At 39.3% G+C, this 23,060-nt stretch overlaps 1 protein-coding gene across 11 annotated transcripts in view; it reads right to left on the reverse strand.

The window, feature by feature from the left end:
- The window catches only part of MIGA1 (mitoguardin 1), a 95,681-nt gene that overhangs the window by 40,535 nt on the left and 32,086 nt on the right, over positions 1–23,060 (reverse strand). For all 11 annotated transcript variants that reach the window (XM_063817061.1, XM_016921132.4, XM_009423794.5 and 8 more), the window contains one exon: positions 21,793–21,916. In XM_063817061.1, the coding sequence (XP_063673131.1) occupies positions 21,793–21,916 (124 nt within the window). The remainder of the gene's footprint in view (positions 1–21,792; positions 21,917–23,060) is intronic.

Here is a 23,060-nt window from a genome sequence, read left to right on the forward strand (position 1 = left end):
TAAAAGCGTGGTTTCTGATTCAGCCAGCCAGCACCTGGATCCTGATCCTAAGATTTGCTACTTACCACCTACGTAAACTGAGGATAGCAATATTCATTTCCTAGAGTTGTTGCAAAAGTTAAATGAGATTTGTGGAGGCACAGTACTTGGTCCATCGTGAGTATAAAATAATTTTTTCTATTACTATCATTACCAAACGCATTTTTATTCAAGCCTCTGGTTCCTCCTGTTTCTACTCTACATATATCCTACTCTCCTTCTGCTCCCTTGCCCCATGCTACCCATAAGCACATTTTTTTTAATACTCAGTTCAAGTATTATCCCCTGTAAACATCCTCCAAAATTTATCTGATTTTTTGCTCCTATGTAAGGCAGTATAGCAAAAGCGTTAAAACCATGGGTTCTAGAGCTGAATTCCAATACTGACTCTGTTACTTATTAGCTGTGTAACCTTGAGTAAGTTTCTTATCTTCTCTGTTCCTCAATATTCCCATTTGTAATATAACTTGAGTGGAGAGACTTTACTTTCTTTCTTTTCCCTTTTTGTTTTTCCTGGTGGTTCGTACAGTTCTCGGGAGATTATTGAACACATAACAAACACTTACATATTTGTTCATGTAAACTAACACTTACTATTATAAATGGACCGTCCCCAGGACATGAAAATCTCTAGAGAGCCTATCATATACTTACTCTGGGTCATTTTGCCTATGACTTTAACTTGTTTTCAGAGCCCTGTTAAATTTCTTACGTTTCTTTCCTTTTTTTTTTTTTTTCTTTTTTCTGAAACTGAGTCTCGCTCTGTTGCCCAGGCTGGAGTGCAGTGGAGCGATCTTGGTTCACTGCAACCTCCACCTCCCAGGTTGAAGCCATTCTTGTGCCTCCGCCTCCCAAGTAGCCGGAATTAGAGGCGTGCACCACCACGCCTGGCTAATTTCTGTATTTTCAGTAGAGATGGGGTTTCACCATGTTGACCAGGCTGGTCTCAATCTCCTGACCTCAAGTGATCCACCCGGCTTGACCTCCCAAAGTGCTGGGATTACAGCTGTGAGCCACCACACCTGGCTTATTTCTTATGTTTCTAATAGTCAGCCCTAAAGTAACTAAACTTATACTACTATCTTGTAAACCGGAAATATGCAGCTTACACTCCTTAATGAATGATAATGAACATCAGAAGTTCATTTTAAAAGGCTTTCCCCAAACTGGTTGATTGTACATTAAATTTAAAATACTCTGTAAATTACCACACTGGCTCTCAGTGAAGTAGCTCTTTTTTATTTTTGGTAACATTTTAAAATAAGTAAATCTAAAATTAAAAAAAATTTAAACTGTCTCAATCACCCAGAACTTTTAAAGCATTCACTGTACACAGATATCAACGATGATATTCTTTGGAAGTACATTAAAACCATAATGTTTACTCTTAACTCAATTGTCACATATTCTAGGCCAAAAATCTGACTGGATTCAAGCCTTACCCTTCTTTCACAATCTCATAATTCACATATTACTTGAGTTTTTTTCCAAAGCAGGATTTGCTTTAAAAGTTTTAAAGAAAACTAGAAGTCCTGGAACTTGGAATTTCAGGCCTGGATCTATTTCCTTAGACCAATCCAAGTGGGTTTTCTACATTTCACTTTTGCCATCCCTAGGCACATTCTATTTTCTGTCACTTAGAAAACACTGGGTCTATTTTAACCTCAGCAGATTCTAGTAGAGATTCCAAAGATGCCACTCTTCTTTTAAAATCCAGGCTGTCCACTGCAGATTTTATAACAGGAGCAACAAGAGGAAGCCTGCCAATTGTCTCAATGTCATCTGACTTCTATGTCAACAGCTTTTCTCCAGGTGATATTCAGCAGTTAAAATATGACTTGGAACCTTGTCCTTTCTATGCTTTTATTAACAACGGAAAAGCTTCTGCTGTCGACAAGATGAGCTATTTTCCAAACAGAGTCTGTTATAATTTGTTTAAATAATCAAGTCTAGGAAATCACTGCTGCTCTTTGTTTATTCTGTATGACTATCTGCCCATACATACTGTGGATAATTTTTATTTTCTGATTTGTTTTAAAATGCTACAGTATCATTTGAGAGAAAGAACAAAGTTGAATATAAAAATCAGAAACAACATAATTTCAGAAAGTGAAAAACTAAGAGAGTAATGATATTTTCTTGATTTTTAACCTCAATGTGCCTCAATATTGAAAAAAGAAACAATAAAATCCACTGAAACAAAAGAAAAGAGAACTCGGGGCAGGTGCAGTGGCTCATGCCTGCAATTCTGGTGCTTTGGGAGGCTGAGGCGGGAGGACCACTTGACCCCAAGAGTTCAAGATCAGCCCAAGCAACATACCGAAATCCCATCTCTATATAAAATAAAAACATTAGCCAGGCATGGTTGTGTGCACAGTGTAGTCCAGCTATTCAGGAGACTGAGGCAGGAGGATCACTTGAGCCTAGGAGTTTGAGGCTGCAGTGAGTTAGGATCACGCCACTGCGCTCCAGCCTGGACAACAGAGTGAGACCCTGTTCCTCTAAAAAAGAAAAAAAAAGTTATATATGATGAGGTGGTGGGAATAATAAAAAAAAGAAAAAAGGAGAACTTGTCAAAGTTCTTGATTTGTGATGACGTATAAAGTTTCACCCATGTGAAATAATATATGTACAAAACAGCCTGATAGTACCCAAAAGAAGATTTCCACAATAGTTGTCTCTGGCATTCCCTATTTATCAAAATTTTTATATACTATGATTGACCAACACAACAACTGTGATTCCTAACTGGGAAGTACAGCTGCCAATGCAAAGTGAGTAACACAAGGAAAGGGAATGGGAACCATTCAAACACTGTAGAAGAGTAACAGCATTTTCTACACCCTCCCCCCTTTTGTTTAAAGAAGAAAGAAGTGACTAGATTAACCCAAACTGGAGCAAGAAGTCATTAAGATTAGGTCTGCAGTTACAGAGACTTGAGCAGGGCCACGAGGTACAACTGGTCATTCTGTATGTTACACAAAGGTCCCCTGCCACAGGAATAAGTCGGGGCAGAAATCCAGCCCAAATACTAGACCTGCATCTTCCTGAAGGAAAGTGGACCTTCTTCTTGGCACAAAGGTCCCCTCCCAAGGGGCTTACATGGATGGCCCTTTGTCTAAATCACATAAAGGCCTTATATGGGCAGTGATGGTCCTGGACATAGAAATCCAAGCTGTTAAGACATAACTTCAATACACAACAGGCAAAGGCAAGCACCAGAAATTTCTCATGTTTCTGGGACCCCAACAATTTTCATTATATTGCTTTCTTCTCTGAACCTACTTTAATTTGTATAATACCAGTTAGATTTCATTTTGTGTTATTACTAAACCCTTTAAAAATAAGATTATGAGCCTTACACATGGGAGGAAATTACTAAGCCAAATTTCTCATATGTTGTACAATGTGTACTCTGTATATTTAGATGTCTGAGTATACAACTTAAGCTGGCAATTCATATCATTCCCTAAAAATAAACCCTCAGGGAGTTTATCCTCCAACCACAATGATTCTGCAGGAATGGGAGAGGACAAGGTCTCAGAGCTTCAACTTGGGGCTGACATTTGATGTAAGATGTTAGGCTGAGGTATTTCCTCTTGTTGCCAAGTTCATTCAGTATTTCTAAATGTTCTATCTGGCTGCTTACCAAAAAAGAAGAATAACATCTCTCTAGTGGTCAAGAGGTTCTACTTGACAGCTTTTCCTATGCTCTGCCAGAGAATTTGTGCAGTCAGTACTAAGCTGGCAAAATCTCTAATTTTCCCTTAAAGGATGTCTCACTGACTCAATAAAATCTTATAAATGAGCAGCAACAAAAATGGATAAAATATTTAAACTGTGCCAGCCACACTTCCAGACTTCTTCAAACTCATAAATTTGATTATGACTTCTTATAATCCTCAATGGCTCCCTTTCGTCTAAAGGTACAAAGCAAGGACCTTCATAATTTATGTCCTGCCCAGCTTTCTAGGTTCATCTCCTACCACTCCCCACCTATATTGTGTTTCCAAAACATATCAAAGAACTTGTAGTTCCCTAAACAGGCTCCACTCTGCACCTTGATCCATGTTCTTCCCTCTGCTAGGAATGCTCTTTTCTCAACTGTCTCCCTAGCAGACCATCTTTCTTTAAGTGTCACTCCTCCTGTGAAACGTTCCCATGAGCCCCGCTCCATGAATAATCACATGCTTTTCCTTGGTGTTCCCATAGCACTTTATAAACATGTTATTATGTACTTACTCCACTGTCTGTGTATTTTTTAATGCCTGTTTCCAAAACTAGACTCTGCATTGCCTAAAGGCAGAGATGAAATCTTCATCTTTATTTCTCCAGTGTCATACCATGTTTGACATATACTAGGAAATTAAATGTTTGCTAAATAAATATTACAGACCCAAGATTCTGTGAGCTCATTCTGTAAAAACATAGATTAGGAAGATGCCTAAACACTTATCTGAAATATGTGAAGCAATGCTTTCAATAAAGCCACAAAAATTCCTGGTTTAAGATCTAAATCTGTTCCTACACATCAATATAAAAGAATCTCAAAGTCCTCTGTTTCAGCCACAAAAATAACATTTATCACACAGGCTTCAGTGTTGCCTGCTAATACTACTACTGTACATATATACTACTCTTCACAGGAAGTGTAACTACACAAAATATGAAGCCCAATTAATTTTAGAAGGAAATGAAATTAGAGATTAATAAGTTGGAACTTTATTCATTTAAACCATACCAACTATATAATGTCCCCAAGAAACTGTGGACAAGATACATCTGTTGTTAATCGGGTTTACTTTTTTGGTGTTGTTTTGTTTTGAGACAAGGTCTTGCAGCCTAAACTTCCTGGGCTTAAGGGATCCTCCCACCTCACACCCAGTTTATTTCTAAACTGGCATTAAATCCAGCAATTTATTCCTGCCCAAATAGTCTAACCAAAGTGTGTAAAGAATAATGTTAATTCCTGAATCTACTGTTACAAAAATAAACTTCCAAAGCATGTAATCACAAACATTTGTCATGATATGACAGTAACAGAAGTCTCCTAAAGTATAAGTTATTCCTGGTTTTAGAGATTGGTAGGATCCCACATTTTGGTGGAAGATGAATGAGAGATTGGTAGAGTATCTCTCAGTTGTTGTGGCCAACTGAAGCCTAATTTTTACCAAAATAATTCAGATAATAAAATTTCTGTTTATTATAAAATAAATATATATTTTTATTGTGTGATATTTGAAATGTATAAAAATTACCTACATAGCATAGACATGTTTCTGGACTCAAAATAATAAAACAAACATTTTTGCATTTGCCACCCATTTATAGCCACTTTTCAAAGCTTACAAAATTACTTGTTTATTAAGGAAAGTAACACTATCATGCAGAAATACACTGTACATATCTTCTTAAGTGAAACTCGAGTTCCCAAATAAATTTCATAGATATTCAGATATTGCAGCAAAAAACAGCTGCAGATAACTAAAGAATTAACCCATATGTCCCAAACAAGATCTGTTTACTTTCAAGTTCTTATCTTAGGCTCTTAAACAGGCTGAGGGCACATCAATTGTGAGGTATGGGAAGAAATGGAAGTGGAGAGGAAAAGTTAAAGAAGGATCTTCTACTTTGTGGATGGAGGTTAGGCTCTGAGTCTAATTGCTCGGTATTGAAGAATATACCAACTTATATTGCTTTTTAACTGCTCCATAAGTGTAAGTGTTCGTTACCCCATCAGACTACAAGCAACCTGAAAATAGGCACATTAGCCCTTATTTCATCTGAATTTCATCACATGCTTCAGAGTTGTGTTTAAGTATTTGTTTGCTGTGTAAGGTACACAGCAAATAAATAAATACTTAAAAACTGATTTTTAACCTATATCTGCTTTAAAGTCTCCATGTGTATCTCTGCCATTAATGCTCCTTTACCTTAATGAGAGGCTATAGCCACAGGGAAATATAGTCTTTGATTCTGTATAGTGGGCCAGCTGACTTATGGTCCTCTTTCTGACACAGCTCTCTTCAGACATAAAAAGATTATAACACTCTACCCAAAGCGGTGAGATAGGGCAGGGGTGCGGGGAAGGGGGTGCGGAAGACGGATGAAAGAATACGTGGTGAAAAGATGAAATAAAAATAAACGTGTTATCATTCCCAGATAATATGTGGTCTAAATAAAAACTCCAAAAGAACCTATGTCAAATTACTGGTATTACAACTAATAAGAGTTCACAAGAGTTGTTAATATTCAAATGCAAAAACCTACATTTAAGATCCCAGCAATGACAAATTAGAAAATGTAAACTAAAAAGATAACCACTTATAATGACAATGAAACTGTAAGGGACTTAGGAAAAAAGACATATAAGACATTTATGAAGAAGATTATAAAACATTATGAAAGATATAAATGAAGACCTAAGTAAAGAACCATACCATGTTCACAGATATAAAGGTTACTATTATGAAAATGTAAATTTGCCTACAGCTGACCTATAAATACAATATAATAATCAAAATCCCAAGAGGGTTTTTCATGAAACTTGACAAGCTGTCCTAAACTTCACATGGAAAAGCAAAGGGCTAAGAATAGTCATGACAAGTCTCAAAAAGCCCCACAGTGAATGGACTCACCCTGCCAAGTGTCAAGATTTATTATAAAGCTATATAAAGCTACAGTAATTAAGACACTGTGAAACCAATGCAGGAAACAGATTAACAGAACAAAATAGAGAGCCCAGAAAAGACACACAGAAAGAGACCTGACATATGACGGTGGGGGGGGGGGGGGCTTTGCAAATCAGTCAGAAAAGAATATATTATTCAAAGAGAGGTGCTGAGGCAATTACCTATCCAAACATTAAAAACAAAACAATAAAATACATTTAAAAAAACTTCTATGGCCGGGCGCAGTGGGTCACGCCTGTAATCTCAGGACTTTGGGAGGCCGAGATGGGAGGATCACTTGAGATCAGGAGTTCAAGATCAGCCTGGCCAACATGGTGAAACCCCGTCTCTACTAAAAATACGAAAAAATTAGCTGGGCGTGGTGGCAGGTGCCTGTACTCCCAGCTACTAGGAAGGCTGAGGCACGAGAATCACTTGAACCTAGGAGGTGAAGGTTGCAGTGAGCTGAGATCGCGCTGCGGCACTCCAGCCTAGGTGACAGAACGAGACTCTGTCTCAAAACAAACAAACAAAACTTCTAGAAGATTTTTTAAGGGACAGGGTCTCACTCTGTTACCAAGGCTGAAGTGCAGTGGTGCCATCCTAGCTCACTACAGCTTCAAACTCCCAGGCTCAAAAGATCCTGCTATCTCAGCCTCCCAAGTAGCTGAGACAACAGGCATATACACGCATGCCACCACACCCAGCTAATTACTTTTATAAAATTAATTATTCTACTTATTTTTTTGTAGAGACAGGGTCTTACTACATTGCCCAGGCTGGTCTCAAACTCTTGGCCTCAAGCAATCCTCCCACCTTGGCCTCCCAAAGTGCTGGGATTACATGCATGAGCCACCATACCTGACCAAATTCTAGAAGAATAAAAACCTAAATATGAAAAACAAAGCTTTAACACTTTCCAAGGAAAATACAAAAGAATTATCTTTATCCCTCTAAACAATACATAGAAAGCACAAACCATATAAGAAAGAATGAAAAATGTGATGACATTAAAATTAAATATCTGGGACCAGGTACAATGGCTCATGCCTGTAATCCCAGCACTTTGGGAGGCTGAGGCAGGAGGACCACTTGAGCCCAGGAGTTCGAGCCCAGCCTGTGAAATACAGGAAGACTCCCATGTCTACAAAAAATACAAAAAAAATTAGCTGGGTGGGGTGGCACATGCCTGTAGTCCCAGCTACTTGGAAGGCTGAGGTGGGAGGATCCCTTGAGCCCAGTAGTTCAAGGCTATAGTAAGCTATGCTCACACCACTGCACTCCAGCCTGGGTGACAGAGTGAGACCCTGTCTCAAATTTTTAAAAAGAAAAAACAAAAAGACAAACAGACTTACTGGCAGTAGTACTTTATATATTTGAGGCTTAAAATAAAATACACATGAACCATACATTATATTTTCCCCATGTACTTAAAAAATTAGTTTTAAATTTCTACTTCACTAAAAATAAAGTTCTGTATTTAATAAGCTGAAATTATAACATTTACTTAAATTTATTGCAAAAAACATTAATGTTACCCATCTTGTCTATCCATCCAAATATCTATCATTCAGATATTACCTGCAGGGCCTCGTAAGCAGAAATGCACATGAGAATCACCTGCTGAACTAGGAAATACAAACCCAAAGCTTCATGTCCCAACCCCAAAGTTTCAATTTCAGTAGGTCTAGAGCAAAACCTATGAAGGTGATTCTGATAAACATCACAGAAGACCCACAGACCTACTACTATCTATACTACATTCAAACCAGTTTCAGACACTGAATAGAATTAAGTATGTCTTCTGCCCACAAGGAGTTTAAGGTTTAGCATAACACACTGGATATGTACATAAATAATTATAATGTATTGTCAAGAGTAATCAATCTCACAAAGGAAACCATTAAACCTCCCCACCCACCTTTATTTTATTTATTTATTTATTTATTTATTTATTTAATTTATTTATTTATAAGACAAAGTCTCACTCTGTTGCCCAGGCTGGAGTGCAGTGGCCCAATCTTGGTTCACTGCAGACTCCTCCTCCTGGGTTCAAGCTATACTCCTACCTCAGCCTCCCAAGTAGCTGGGACCACAGATGCGCACCACCACACCCAGCTAATTTTTGTATCCCACCTTCATATTTCATATAGGACTTCTACTCCAATCTCCAAGAAGCAGCTATTCTGGTTTTACATTTTAAGTTGCTCCCTTCACCTCTTCAATTGCTCCTCCCCATGGGAAGAGTAACTTGGCTAATGCTGAGAACCTGCATGCAATTAACTAGGTAGAGGAAAATAAGATAAAATTAATGTTCACTAGTTCTTGGTGTGTACTAGTTCACTCTCCTTCACAGACTTTCTAGAGAAAGGTCAGGGTCTGCAAACCCATCCTCACTTTTGCTCTGGATCTCACTCCTTCTGAGCTGGACAACGTGTTGGCAGAAATCGTAAGGCAGGCAGGGAATCTCTACACAGCTGGCTGGGTAAGTATGTTGTTAATTTGCTCTGTATTCTCTTCTCCAGATAATTTTTTATTTTATTTTATTTTATTTTTTGAGACAGGGTCTCACTCTGTCACCCAAGCTGGAGTGCGGTGGTGTGATCATAGCTCACTGCGGCCTCGATCTCCAAGACTCAAGCAACCCTCCCCACTCAGCCTCCCAAGTAGCTGAGACTACAGGCGTGAGTCAACACACCCAGCTTCCAGAGAATTTTTTTGAGGGGAAAGGAAGAAGTTGTAAAAATCCTTAACACATTGTCCAATCTGGCTATTAAGAAAAAAAAGTTTAGGTCAGGCGTGGTAGTCGGGAGGCTAAGACAGGAGAATCACTTGAACTCAGGAGGCAGTGAGCTGAGATTGTGCCACTGCACTCCAGCTGGGCCACAGAGCAAAACACCATCTCAAAAAAAAAAAAGGCTCTTTTTGGCCAGGTGCAGTGGCTCATGCCTGTAATTCCAGCACTTTGGGAGGCCCAGCTGAGTGGATCACCTGAGGTCAGGAGCTTGAGACCAGCCTGGCCAACATGGTGAAATCCCATTTCAGCTAAATATACAAAAAAATTAGCTGGGCGTGCTGGCAGGCGCTTTTAATCCCAGTTACTCGGGAGGCTGAGGCAGGAGAATCACTTGAACCCAGGAGGCAGAGGTTGCAGTGAGCCAAGAATGTGCCACTGCACTCCAGCCTGGGCAACAGAACAAGACTCCATCTCAGAAAAAAAAAAAAAAAGGCTCTTTTTGTGTTCTTAATTTATTCAGAATCCAGACCTGGCATGGTGGCTCATGTCTGTAATCCCAGCACTTTGGGATGCCAAGGAAGGATTGCCTGAGCCCAGGAGCTCGAGACCAGCCTGGCAACATAGTGAGATCCTGTCTCTACAAAAAATTAGAAAATTAGCTAGTCATGGTAGTTCACGCCTGTAGTCCCAGGTACTCAGGAAGCTGAAATGGGAGAATCACTTGGACCCAGGAAGTTGAGGCTGTGGTGAGCCATGATCGCACCATTGAATTCTAGCCCAAGCAACAGAGCAAGACCCTGTCTCAAATAATAATAATAATTAATAATAATAGGATATGCCAGCAAGAGGCAGTATATCCATTATCATTTTTTATTTTCCTCCTACGCATGACAAGGTCAGAGATGAGGGAAAATCAGTAATCTTAGCTACATCTAGAATAATTATTTTTTCAAGCCCTTCAGATAATTTCTAACCCGGAAAAAGGTAGATTTATAAAAAGCACCTTTTTTTACTTTACCAAAAAATGAGTTTAAACATGGCTTACCTTGTTTCATTAAATACAAATTTAGATTACTATGAGAAAAATCAAATTAATTCCCAGAAAAAAAGAATGTTGTCTGCAGAATTGACTAACAATATCATTGTAAAACAATTTATGAACATGTGACATCCTCCTATCTATAACTATGAAATTTTTAAACCAGCTTAGAACAGGCCTCTTTAAACTGCTAGACTATAATTATAATAATGAATAGATAAGTGTTTACCATGTGCCTATGCTAAATATGTTATGTAATCTCACTTAATCCTCACAGTTCTATGAAGTTGATCCTAATATACTCCTACACATTACAGATGAAAAAGCTGAGTCTAAGCAAAGTCAAGGCTTGCTTAATGTCTCGGCTAGCAAGAGGGGTAGAGCCAGGATTTGAACCCATGCTTGTTTGACTCCAAAGCCCATATTCTTAATTACTAAGTTATACTATGTATAATTGAAATCATATTGGAGGTTTTCGTTAAGCCTTCAGAAGTTACAAAAAAATAGTTTATCAATTATAATTTAACAATCTCTGAAAATAGAAGCTACAAATAAACATAAACATAACACTTCCAGATACTTTTAGCTAGAAGAACTTGCACAATAATGGAAATTTACAGTAATGTTATTTCATGTCTTCTCTGCATAACTTCCACGTTCTTTCTCATTCTGAGTTACAGTACCAGGTGCATACAAAGCCTGCCAGCAAGTGTTGACTTATATTTAACTCCCAGTGCTCCAAGTAGCAACACAGAATGGCACCTGAGTCACAGGCATCCAACATGTAGATAAAACGTGCTGCCCTCTAGTGATTTCAACATCTCACATTCAGCACTAAATGGTCTTATAAGTGAATAAGGAAAACGTTTTCATTTTTAGAGAACTAACTCAAATCTTCATTTCATTTGTTTGTGATTGCACAACTCCTATATTCCTATAAGAGAAACAGAACAGGGCCAGGCATCGTGGCTCATGCTGTAATCTCAGCACTTTGGGAGGCTGAGGCGGGCAGATCACTTGAGGCCAGAAGTTCGAGACCAGCCTGCCAACATGGTGAAACCCCGCCTCAACTAAAAATACAGAAATTAGCCAGGTGTGGTGGGGCACGACTGTAGTCCCCAGCGCACCTGCAGTCTCAGCTACTTGGGAGGCTGAGGCAAGAGAATCACTTGAACCCTGGAGGCGGAGGTTGCAGTGAGCCAAGATCATGCCACTGCACTCCAGGCTGGGCATCAGAGCAAGGCCCTATCTCAAAAAAAAAAAAAAAAAAAAAAAAAAAAAGAGGAATAGAACAAATAACTATTGTTTAAGCCTGTATTAAACTCTTGGTGCACTAGCACTTAGAAATGCATGCAATAATGATTCATTAATTCAGGATGGTTAAGGAAATGCAGCATGGAACATGGCAAACAATAAATTATAGAATATGGAGTGGGTTATATTTTATGGGTGGAATTCATTCCTTAAAACATAATTCAAACCCTGCCTAACGCAAAGGTATTTTCTTATCATAGGAAACATTGTAAAGATGGCTTGAAATACAACTACTGTGCTATATTTCTTTTTGCAGGCATACTTTTAAACCACAATAATTATAATAAAATCTGTGTTTATGCTTTTAAAACACAAAATATTACTAGTAAACCATTTTGTATCAGTATCACCTCCTTCCAAAATATCAAAAATATTTCCTATTTTAATTATTTTTAGAGACTGAGTCTCACTGTTTCTCAGGCTGAAGTACAATGGCCCAATCGTAACTCACTGCAGCCTCGAATGCCTAGGCTCAAGGGATTCTCCTGCCTCAGCCTCCTGACTAGCTAGAACTACATGCACACACCACCATTCCTGGCTTAAATTTTTTTATAGAGACAGGGATCTCGCTATGTTGTCCAGACTGGGTCTTGAACTCCTGGTCTCAAGCAACCCTCCTGCCTCAGCCTCCCAAGTGCTGGGATTACAGACAGGCATGAGCTACCACACCCAGCCTGTTTTCTATTTTAACACAGATGACAGCACAGCTTAGGAATACATTTGAATGTTTGCAATTTTAGAGCCAGGTTGTCAGAAGTTTTTCATTTTAAAAATAAAAGTCCTCCTATTTTAATACTGCTCTTTTATTTTCTCAGCATTAGTTCTAATATTTCCAGCATGTTTGCTGCTAAATTAACAGAAATGTCAGGTCTTCTTTTCAGTATTTATCATATTTAATGGCTTCTTGGATGGCAATGTTACGGAATAGAAAATAGATTTAAAATTTAACCAAAGTAAAAACAACAACACAACCAAATCACTTGCAGAAGTTCCCATGCGTATAAACAACAGTATGGTTTATAGGCTATTCACAAAGGATAGTTAATATTTCTGGTTACCAGCTGAGGTGTCACGACCTATGTGGCAACAGAGAAACAGAGTTTAGAATTCAACAGGCCCACCAGCTTTGAAACTAAGTGATTCTTTAAAGAACTTTTTAAAAATTTTGTCCAGCCTAGACAACAAAGTGAGACCCTGTCTCTACAAAAGAATTAAAAAATTAGCCAGGCATAGTGGCATGCACCTGCAGTCCTAGCTACTCAGGAGGCTGAGGCAGGGGGATTGCTTGAGCCCAGGAGTTTGAGCCTGCAGTGACCTATGACTGTGGCAATGCATTGAAGCCTAGGAGACAAAGCAAGACCCTGTCTCTAAAAACCAAAAAACCCAAAACGAAAATTTGGGATTTGCATTCAATTTAACATGAAATGCTATTCTGCACTATTTCAAATTCATGAAAATCTACTTACTTAAGCTTAGCTTAACACCATCCACAGTGTATTTTTAACTCCTTTATTGAAGTATAATTTACATACCACAAAATTCTCCCCCTTTAAGTGTGCAATGTGTTTTAGTTTTAAATGTATAGAGCTGTGCAATGGTTACCATATCCAGTGTTAGAACCATACTATATGTTTTTCAAAATCTATGTTATTAACTTCATCTACCAAAAGTAACCCCAAATAATTCACAATACTGATAACTCAGAAGTTTTTTGGATCTGCTATTTAAAAAAAAAAGGAGAATAGACATCATTTATTTTCAATAAATTCATTATTATCTACAAAGAAAAATGCTGAAAGAATCATGCTGGGCCGGGCATGGCGGCTCACGCCTGTAATTCCAGCACTTTGGGAGGCCGAGGCGGGAGGATCACGAGGTCAGGAGTTTGAGACCAGCCTGGTCAACGTGGTGAAACCCCGTCTCTACTAAAAATACAAAAATTAGCCTGGCGTGGTGGCACACGCCTATAATACCAGCTATTCGGGAGGTTGAGGCAGGAGAATTGCTTGAACCCAAGAGGTGGAGGTGGCAGTGAGCCAAGACTGTGCCACTGTACCCCAGCCTGGGCGACAGATCAAGACTCTGTCTCGGAAAAAAATAAAAAAATAAAAAACATGCTGAAAGGATTTAAACAGTCCGCCTATAATCTTATCCATAATGTTAAGTTGGCAAACTACTCTTCTATAAATAGTACAAATGTATAATAAGTAGAATCCTTATTTAAATTTTGAATTCCAAATTAGTAAAATAAATTTTGCTAAGGCTCTTCTTTTTTTTTTTTTTTTTTTTTTAATTGTACTTTAAGTTTTAGGGTACATGTGCACATTGTGCAGGTTAGTTACATATGTATACATGTGCCATGCTGGTTTGCTGCACCCACTAACTCGTCATCTAGCATTAGGTATATCTCCCAATGCTATCCCTCCCCCTCCCCACCACAGTCCCCAGAGTGTGATATTCCCCTTCCTGTGTCCATGTGATCTCATTGTTCAATTCCCACCTATGAGTGAGAATATGCGGTGTTTGTTTTTTTGTTCTTGCTCTTCTAAAGTAAATAAAATCTGACACATTAGCCTTCCAATACTAAAATGATTTGCAAGTGAGTATAGAACCAGCTATGAACATTTGATGGCAAATCCCTAGCTGCAAAAAACTCAGCCTCAGCAATATTTCCAAATAATGTTAATTAATATCAGCCTCTTTTTCAAAAAAATTCTGTATTTTCCTAAATTCCCAGTTAACATTTTGTTATGATATACAAAAAAGTATCCCATGATCTCTCTCACTCTTTTTTTCTCTAGAGACAGGATCTCACTCTGCCACCCAGGCTAGAGTGCATAGGTACCAACATAGCTCACTACAGCCTCGAACTTCTGAGCTCAAGTGAAGCTCCTGCCTCAGCCTCCTGAGGAACTAGGGCTACAGGTGTGAGTTACTGTGCCCGGCCCCATGGTCTGTTTATAATCAAGATGAAAAACGTAAAAACAGAATAAGCTGAATTCATAGCTGGTTGAACAAAGTGTTTTTTTAACAGCTTTATGAGCTATTACTGACATACAAAACTGTATATATTTAAGGCGTATGATTTTTTTTATATGTATACAATGTGAAATGACCACCATAATCAAGCTAATTAATGTATCTACCACCTCTACAGAGTGATTGTGTGTGTATGTGTGTGTGTGGTGTGTAAGGTAAGATTTAAGTTCTAGCCTTTTAGCAAACTTCAAATATGCAACACAGTATTATTAACTACTGTCACCATGCTATACATTAGATCACCAGAATTTATTCATCTTGAATAACTGAAACTTACAAAGTATCTTAATAATTATTTGTGACCTAAGGAAATTTGACAGTGTCATGCCTCAGGTCTCTGACTCTGACACTATCCATTTTAGCAATTTTTATTAATGATTTCAATGACAGCACTGATTACCAACTATACAAAACTAACCAAATTAGAGAATGATACAAAGTTGAGAAGAATAATTAATACGTTAGATGTCAAATCAAAATCTAAAACTATTTGGCCAGGCGCGGTGGCTCACAACTGTAATCCCAGCACTTTGGGGGGCGGAGGCGGGCGGATCACCTGAGGTGGGAGCTCAAGAGCAACCTGACCAACATGGAGAAACCCTGTCTCTACTAAAAATACAAAATTAGCCAGGCATGGTGGTGCATGCCTGTAATCCCAACTACTCAGGAGGCTGAGGCAGGAGAATCGCTTGAACCCAGGAGGCAGAGATTGCGGTGAGCTGAGATGAGATCGTACCATTGTTCTCCAGCCTGCGCAACAAGAGCGAAATTCCATCTCAAAAAAAAAAAAAAAAAATCTAAAACTATTTAACAATTCAGAATGATGACTCAGAACTAACAATTTAGTAAGAATAATAAATACAGTACCTATACCCTTGGTCCAAAAGAACAACTGCACAGGAATAAATGAGGGAAGATGTGGCTTAATGGTAAGAAACTAACAATAACAAAGAACTTAGAAATTTTAGTTAACCATAAGTTCACCAAAAGCCAATGTAAACCTTAGACTCTATTATTATAATGTCCAGAATTTATTATCTTTTTTTTTTTTTTTAAGACGGAGTCTCACTCTGTCGCCCAGTCTGGAGTACAATGGCACAATCTTGGCTCCCTGCAACCTCCACCTCCCAGCTTCAGGTGATTCTCCTGCCTCAGCCTCCCAAGTAGCTGGGATTACAGGCATCCGCCACCACACCCAGCTAATTTTTGTATTTTTAGTAGAGACGAGGTTTCTCCAGGTTGGCCAGGCTGGTCTCGAACTCCTGACCTCAGGTGAGCCACCTGCCTCAGCCTCCCAAAGTGTGGGATTACAGGCATGAGCCACCATGCCTGGCCTAATGTCCAGAATTTATAGTTCAACATGGTAGGCAAATTACCTTCTAGTTCAAGAAGGTACTTCTCTTTCCTCCCAAAGGCCCATTGAAAAGGACAGAAGAAATTTTTTTTAATGGAGTAAAGTATAGCATCTCTGGAAAACATGAATAGGATATCAGTGGACCAGAAATTTTAAAGAACGTCTTGAAATTGGCAAATACAGGATCAGAAAGGTAGAACAAGAACAACAACAACAACAAAAATGACAGCCTAAGATTCTAGAGGTAAAATGATGGTCTTCCTGAGTGTCCTAGAGAAGTTCCAAATTCCGAGCCAATACACATTGTTACCCTGTTCCTAGAATTTTCATTTAATCCTCAGTTTATAAAATTGGTACTCTATATGTTAATTTTTCAGAAGAGGAAGCCAAGGCTTAGAGAGGTTTTATAATCACACAGATAAATGGAAATGTCAGGAGTTGAACCCAGTTAGTCTGCATCCACAGTCCGTACTTTTAGTTATTATACAGATGTAGGATAATCCGTCAGAGTAACTCATTAGCACTACACTAAGTTCAGGGTCACAGTCAGGCCCTCTGTCTCACATAGCTTGCCTCTTTTGTTCTTGGATTAAACCTTGACAATTTCTTTTACAAAATGTGTGAAATCTGCCTAGAAAGCCTGAGAAAGGAAGAAAGACACATGAGTTAACTACAGATCACCACATGAGTATAGAGGAAGAAAAATTAAAAAAAAAAAAAAAAAAAAGATCTACACAAAAGCATACCACCACCAGAAATAAAAGTCTCCTTACTCTGTCAGCTGTGGAATTTCCAGGCTGCCTGCTCTAAGCTGACCTTTCCTACAGGGAATTTTGGGTATAGGCATACTCTGTCCACAAGAAGTTCACAGTTAATCTTCCCATTCAAGGAAGACGTCTGTCCTATAAGTGGTAAGTCAATACAGCATGGTGATTAAGAGAATGGACTCTGCGACTGGGCACAGTGGCTCATACCTGTAATCCAAGCAGTATGGAAGGCCGAGTTGGGTGGATCATTTGAGCCAAGGAGTTTGAGACCAGCCTGGGTAACACGGCAAAACCTCACCTCTACCCAAAATAAAAATTAGCCAGGTATGGTGGCAAGTGCCTGTAGTCCCAGCTACTTGGGAGGCTAAGGTGAGAGGATCGCTTGAGCCCAGGAGGCGGAGGTTGTACTGAGTCAAGATCGAGCCACTGCACTCCAGCCTGGGCCACACAGCCAGACCCTCTCTCTCAAAAAAATAAAGAATAGGCCAGGCGCAGTGGTTCACCCCTGTAATCCCAGCACTTTGGGAGGCCAAGGTGGGTGGATCACCTGAGGTCAGGAGTTCATGACCAGCCTGGCCAACATGGTGAAACTCCATCTCTGCTAAAAATACAAAAACTAGCTGGGCATGGTGGCACGTGCCTGTAATACCAGCTACTCAGGAGGCTGAGGCAGGAGAACTGCTTGAACCCAGGAGGTGGAGGCTGCAGTGAGCCAAGATCACGCCACTGCACTCCAGCCTGGGTGACAAGAGTGAAAAGGAAAAAGGGAAAAGGGAAGAGAAAAGGAAAGGAAGGACTCTAAAGCTAGCTTGACTGGGTCCAAATCCGGGTTCCTCCACTTAATAGCTGTGTAACCCTGGGGAAGTTATTAATGCCTCTGTACCTCACTTTCCCCATCTGAAAAATAGGGATGATAGGTATATTTATATCCTAAAAGTTGTTGTAGGGATTGAGATAATTTTCTTTTTCTTTTTCTTTTTTTTTTTTTTGGGAAAGAGTTTTGCTCTTATCGCCCAGACTGGAGTGCAGTGACACCATCTCAGCTCACCGCAACCTCCGTCTCCTGGGTTCAAGCGATTCTCTTCCCTCAGCCTCCCGAGTAGCTGGGATTACAGGCACCCACCACCATGCCCAGCTAATTTTTGTATTTTTACAACAGACAGGGTTTCACCATGTTGGCCAGGCTGGTCTCGAACTCCCGACCTCAGGTGATTCACCCGCCCCAGCCTCCCAAAGTGCTGGAATTACAGGTGTGAGCCACCACGCCCAGCCAACGCCCTGCTAATTTTTTATCTAGAGTTTCCTCTAGAGATGAGGTCTCGCTATACAAGGCTGGTCTCGAACTATACAGGCTGGTCTTGAACTCTTGGGCTCAAGCAATCCTCCCACATCTGTCTCCCAAAATGCTGGGTTTGCAGTCGTGAGCCACCATGTCGAGCCAGGAAAGACTTCTTAGCCATCATCTAATTTCATCTTTCCCCCTGTGTGTAATAGCTAGGGGAAGCTAGTTAATAGTAGCTACTAACAACTAGTAGCCACTATCGTTTGTTACCATGTACTAGGTGGGCCCTTTGTTAAGCACTTCACGTACATCCTTGTGTCTTCTCTGGGTCAGGTACTGTTATATTCTGAATGAAAATTACCTCAGCAGGACACAGTGGCTCACACCTGTAATCCCAGCACTTTGGGAGGCCAAAGCAGGTGGATCGCCTGAGGTCAGGAGTTCGAGACCAGCCTGACCAACATGGAGAATCCCCATTTCTACTAAAAATACAAAATTAGCCAGGCATGGTGGTGCATGCCTATAATCCCAGCTACTCAGGAGGCTGAGGCAGGAGAATCGCTTGAACCCGGGAGGCGGAGGTTGCGGTGAGCCGAGATCATGCCATTGCTCTCCAGCCTGGGCAACAAGAGCAAAACTCTGTCTCAAAAAAAAAAAAAAAAAAAAAAAATTAGCAGGACATGGTGGCACACACCTGTAGTCCTAGCTACTCAGGAGGGTGGGGTGAGAGGATGGCTTGAGTCCAGGAGGCAGAGGTTGTAGTGAGCTGAGATCACACCACTGCACTCCAGCCTGGGTGACAGAGAAAGACTGTTGCAAAAAAAAAAAAAAAAAAATCTTCCAATCTTGAAATCCTACCAGATTCTTAAGGGAAAAAAATGAAGTTCATCAAATTAGACAAAGCAGATTCCAAAACAATGAAGTGTTCACTGACATCAGATAGATACTTGGTTTACACTCACCCCAAGCCTCTGAAGGCATTTGTTACACTATCTTAATTTATGACTATTAACTTTAAGTTGCCTCTCAGTAAGTTAAATGTATACAATGATTTTGGATTTAAAGAATGAGGAGAGTTAACTGACTTCTAGGCAATTTTGATCAATGTCAAGTAACAGTTGTAAAAGAGCTGCTCCCAGAGTCTTAGCCATAAATTCAGCTCTTTTGATCCAGAAGTTCAAAAATGCAAACTTGCAATATCCAAACAATTCCCCAAAATGAACAAAATATAACAGCTTCACATTAAATGGAATCTCCAGGGCAACAGGAGGCCAACGAACTGGACGGCTACAGAGAAAAGCACATCAGTCTAGTAGGCAGTGACAGCACAGGTTAAAACATGAGTGGGGTCAGGAACTTATTCCAAACCTAAGCTAACTAAATGCACGGACTGATTGTGGGTCCCACCCTATCCATTTAGAGCTCCAGATTAACAATAGTTGCCTCAGAAACAACTTGAAGACCCCAAAACTAAGCCCCCAAAACTAAGCCCCCAAAACTAAGACCCCAAAAACTAAGCCACATGCCCAGAGGTATTCTTGTCTAAAAGCAACAAGAATCTAAAGCAGACCTCTGAGACTGTACCCAAGGAATCCTTTTAACCTGAAGAAATAAGAGATGGACCCAGTCAACCTCTACAGAAGGATATAGAAAAAATGTGCCCAGGCATGCCAAACAGAACCAAATCTGCAATGAATATTACAAGACTAAAGGAACAAGAACTACACATCCACAAGATCCTTATAATGAGGCTAAAAGAAACTGCCAAAGATTAGACAGTGTAGACAAAGCCTCCATTCCTAGAGTAAGACATTAAAAGTCCCAGGATCCTCTTCCTCTTTCCTCCTTATAATTTTTTCCTACTTACTTTTCTCTGTGGCATTCCGTGCCACTTCACCATTTTTCTAACTTTTCTAGTTGTTCCATTCTTATTCTACATTTGAAGTTTTAAAAAATTTCTTTTCTCAGTTCTTTCTCCTACTTAGTATCACAAATGACGTTCTAATTAAAGTTACAAAAGAAACTGTAGAAAAAATTAATATAAAGCTTTGACAAATTATATTTGTTGATACGAATACTGCCTACTTTTTTTCTAGACTGTAATCTCCTAGCTATGTCAAAACATTATGCCTATGCTAATAGCAGAGAAGCTATTAAAAAACACTCAAGTCTAATAATGTTTGGTGACAATAATAGTACGACAAAGCAGAGACCAAAGAGATTTCATATAACCTTATGACATATACACAGTAATTCATAATTCTAATACAAACAAAATCTTTTACCTAAACTCAAAATGCATAGATATAAATATCTCAAAGTTCAGCTGCTTTCAGTACTAATGTGGAAAAAGTTAAAACTCCTTAGCTTTTATTTTAATTGGAAAATAATAATCCTCTTCATATTAAAAAAGACTTAAATTATTTTTGACCAAAAAAACCATGTAATTTTGTCTTCTTTCTTTCTTTGGGGGCATTTATAGAAGTTGAAGAAGCAACTTTAATCATTCCTTTCTTCCAAGACTTCATTCAAGAACCTCACCTTGGCCAGGCATGGTGGTCCACGCCTGTAATCCCAGCACTTTGGGAGGCTGAGGTGGGAGGATCACTTGAGGTCAAGAGGTGGAGATCGGCCTGGCCAACATGGTGAAACCCTGCCTCTAATAAAAATACAAAAATTAGCTGGGTATGGTGGTACATGCCTGTAATCCCAGCTACTCAGGAAGCTGAGGCAAGAGAATTGCATGAACTTGGGAGGCGGAGTTTGAGTTGAGCCAAGATCATGCCACTGCACCCCAGCCTGGGTGACAGAGTGAGTGAAACTCTGCCTCAAAAAGAAAAAAAGAAAAAAACCTCACCTTGTCTCCACAAAAAAAATTTTTTTAATTAGCAAGGCATGGTGGCATGTGCCTATAGTCCCAGCTACTTGGGAGGCTGAGGCAGGTGGATCACTTGAGCCCAATAGGTCAAGGCTGCAGTGAGCTGTGATCGTGTCACTGCACTCCCACCTGGGCAACAGATATCCTGTCTCAAAAAAATAAAAAATAAAAAACTTTTTAAAAAGTATCTTTAAAACTCTTTTCTCTTTAAAGTAGGAAACAAAGGTAATGACCCATAATGATGTATGTACTAACTATTTACATCAACAGCTATCCTGCGATTAAAGTGGGTCCCAACATACATAATTCTTTAAAGTATTTTAAGTAATATTATATGCATATTTCTGAAGTGCTGAGTCTGTCCCATTTGTGTATTTTTATTCTTTTCTCCCTCCAACACTCTTAACTAGATTTTTTCACCCACAATGTATTTTAAAATAATGTCACAGCCTGCCTATGATAAGTACTTGAATTTGTATCTTAAGGGCATTAGTTCATTTGAAAATTAAAACTGAAAGAAAAAAGAAATATGATAAAAATTTTTTCTCTTGGCTAGTTTATTTTTTTTTAAGTAACCTATTATTACGTAAGACAGACACTTATGCAGATGATTCCAAGGATATAAAAGAAAAGTAAACATTTCATAAAAGCCATATGAAATATCCATCTTACCAATATCATCAGCAAGGGAATTAGGATCAGATGCCCCAAGGGTAGCTTCAAACTCCTCTTGGAGACGATAGGCTCTTTGCAGCAGAGCTTCGAGTTTATGGATAAATTCAGTACTAATAATATCCTACAAGGAGAGAAAAAGTACACAGAACAAATTAAATTCTAATGTTAAAATTCTAAATATTTTTCCCACTTTTAAATAAAAGGCAAAGAAAGTGAGTAATATAAAAAACAACTGAGAGATGGTGGAAAGAGTACAGCAGCAGAAGTCAAGAGGCCTGGGTTCTAGCTGTGTCTTTGGCAAAATTACCTTAGTTCTTAGTGATTCAGTCTCTTTACCTATAAAATTAAGGAGTTAGACTAGATTGGCAGTTCTCAAAGTAAGGTCCCTGAGCCAGCAGCTTCATTATCACCCAAGAACTTGGTAGAAATGCAAATTCTTAGGATCCATCCCAGTCCTAGTCAGTGAGAAACCCATGGGGTAGGGCCTCCAAATCAGTGTTTTAACAAGTCCTCTAGGTGATTCTTATGCATTCTCAAGTTTGAGAACCACTAGCTTAACTAAATAATCAATAAGGACTAGTCTAGCTCTACACCTTTATGTGATTTTAATGAACATAATGGCACTTAATTAATCCCAAAGCACAAATCAAACTTTAAAAAATTCCAAGCCAGACAAGGTAGAATGTGCCTGCAGTCCCAGCTGCTTGGGAGACTGAGGCAGAAGAATTGATTGAGCCCAGGAGTTCTGAGGTATAGTGTACTATGATTGTTCCTATGAACAACCACTGTACTCCAACCTGGGCAACATAGCAAGACCCCATTTCTTTAAAAAAAAATCCCTTAGAAATCAATCTGCTTATTTTGCATATCCTGGGAAAGTCAATAAACTTGATGAATGGTAAATCTGGCATTTAACAACTACCTGGATAGAAAAAGACCAATAAGAAATACCCCACATTGTCCCAAGGAAGAAGAAAAAAACAGTTCTATTAAATGCACATAAAGCAAATACACTGAATCAACATTAAAAAATACTTTCGGTCAGCACCTTGGCTCATGCCTATAATCCCCAGCACTCTGGGAGGCCAAAGTGAAAGTGCTGCCTGAGGCCAGGAGTTCGAGACCAGCCTGGGCAACATAGTGAGACACCATCTTTACAAAAAATTTAAAATTAGCCTGGCATGGTGGTGCATCCCTATAGTCCTAACTACTCAGAGGACAAGGCGGGAAGATCGCTTGAGCCCAGGAGTTCAAGACTCAGCCTG

The sequence above is a fragment of the Pan troglodytes genome, chromosome 1 (genome assembly GCF_028858775.2).
Source record: "Pan troglodytes isolate AG18354 chromosome 1, NHGRI_mPanTro3-v2.0_pri, whole genome shotgun sequence".
Classification (NCBI taxonomy): Eukaryota; Metazoa; Chordata; class Mammalia; order Primates; family Hominidae; genus Pan; species Pan troglodytes.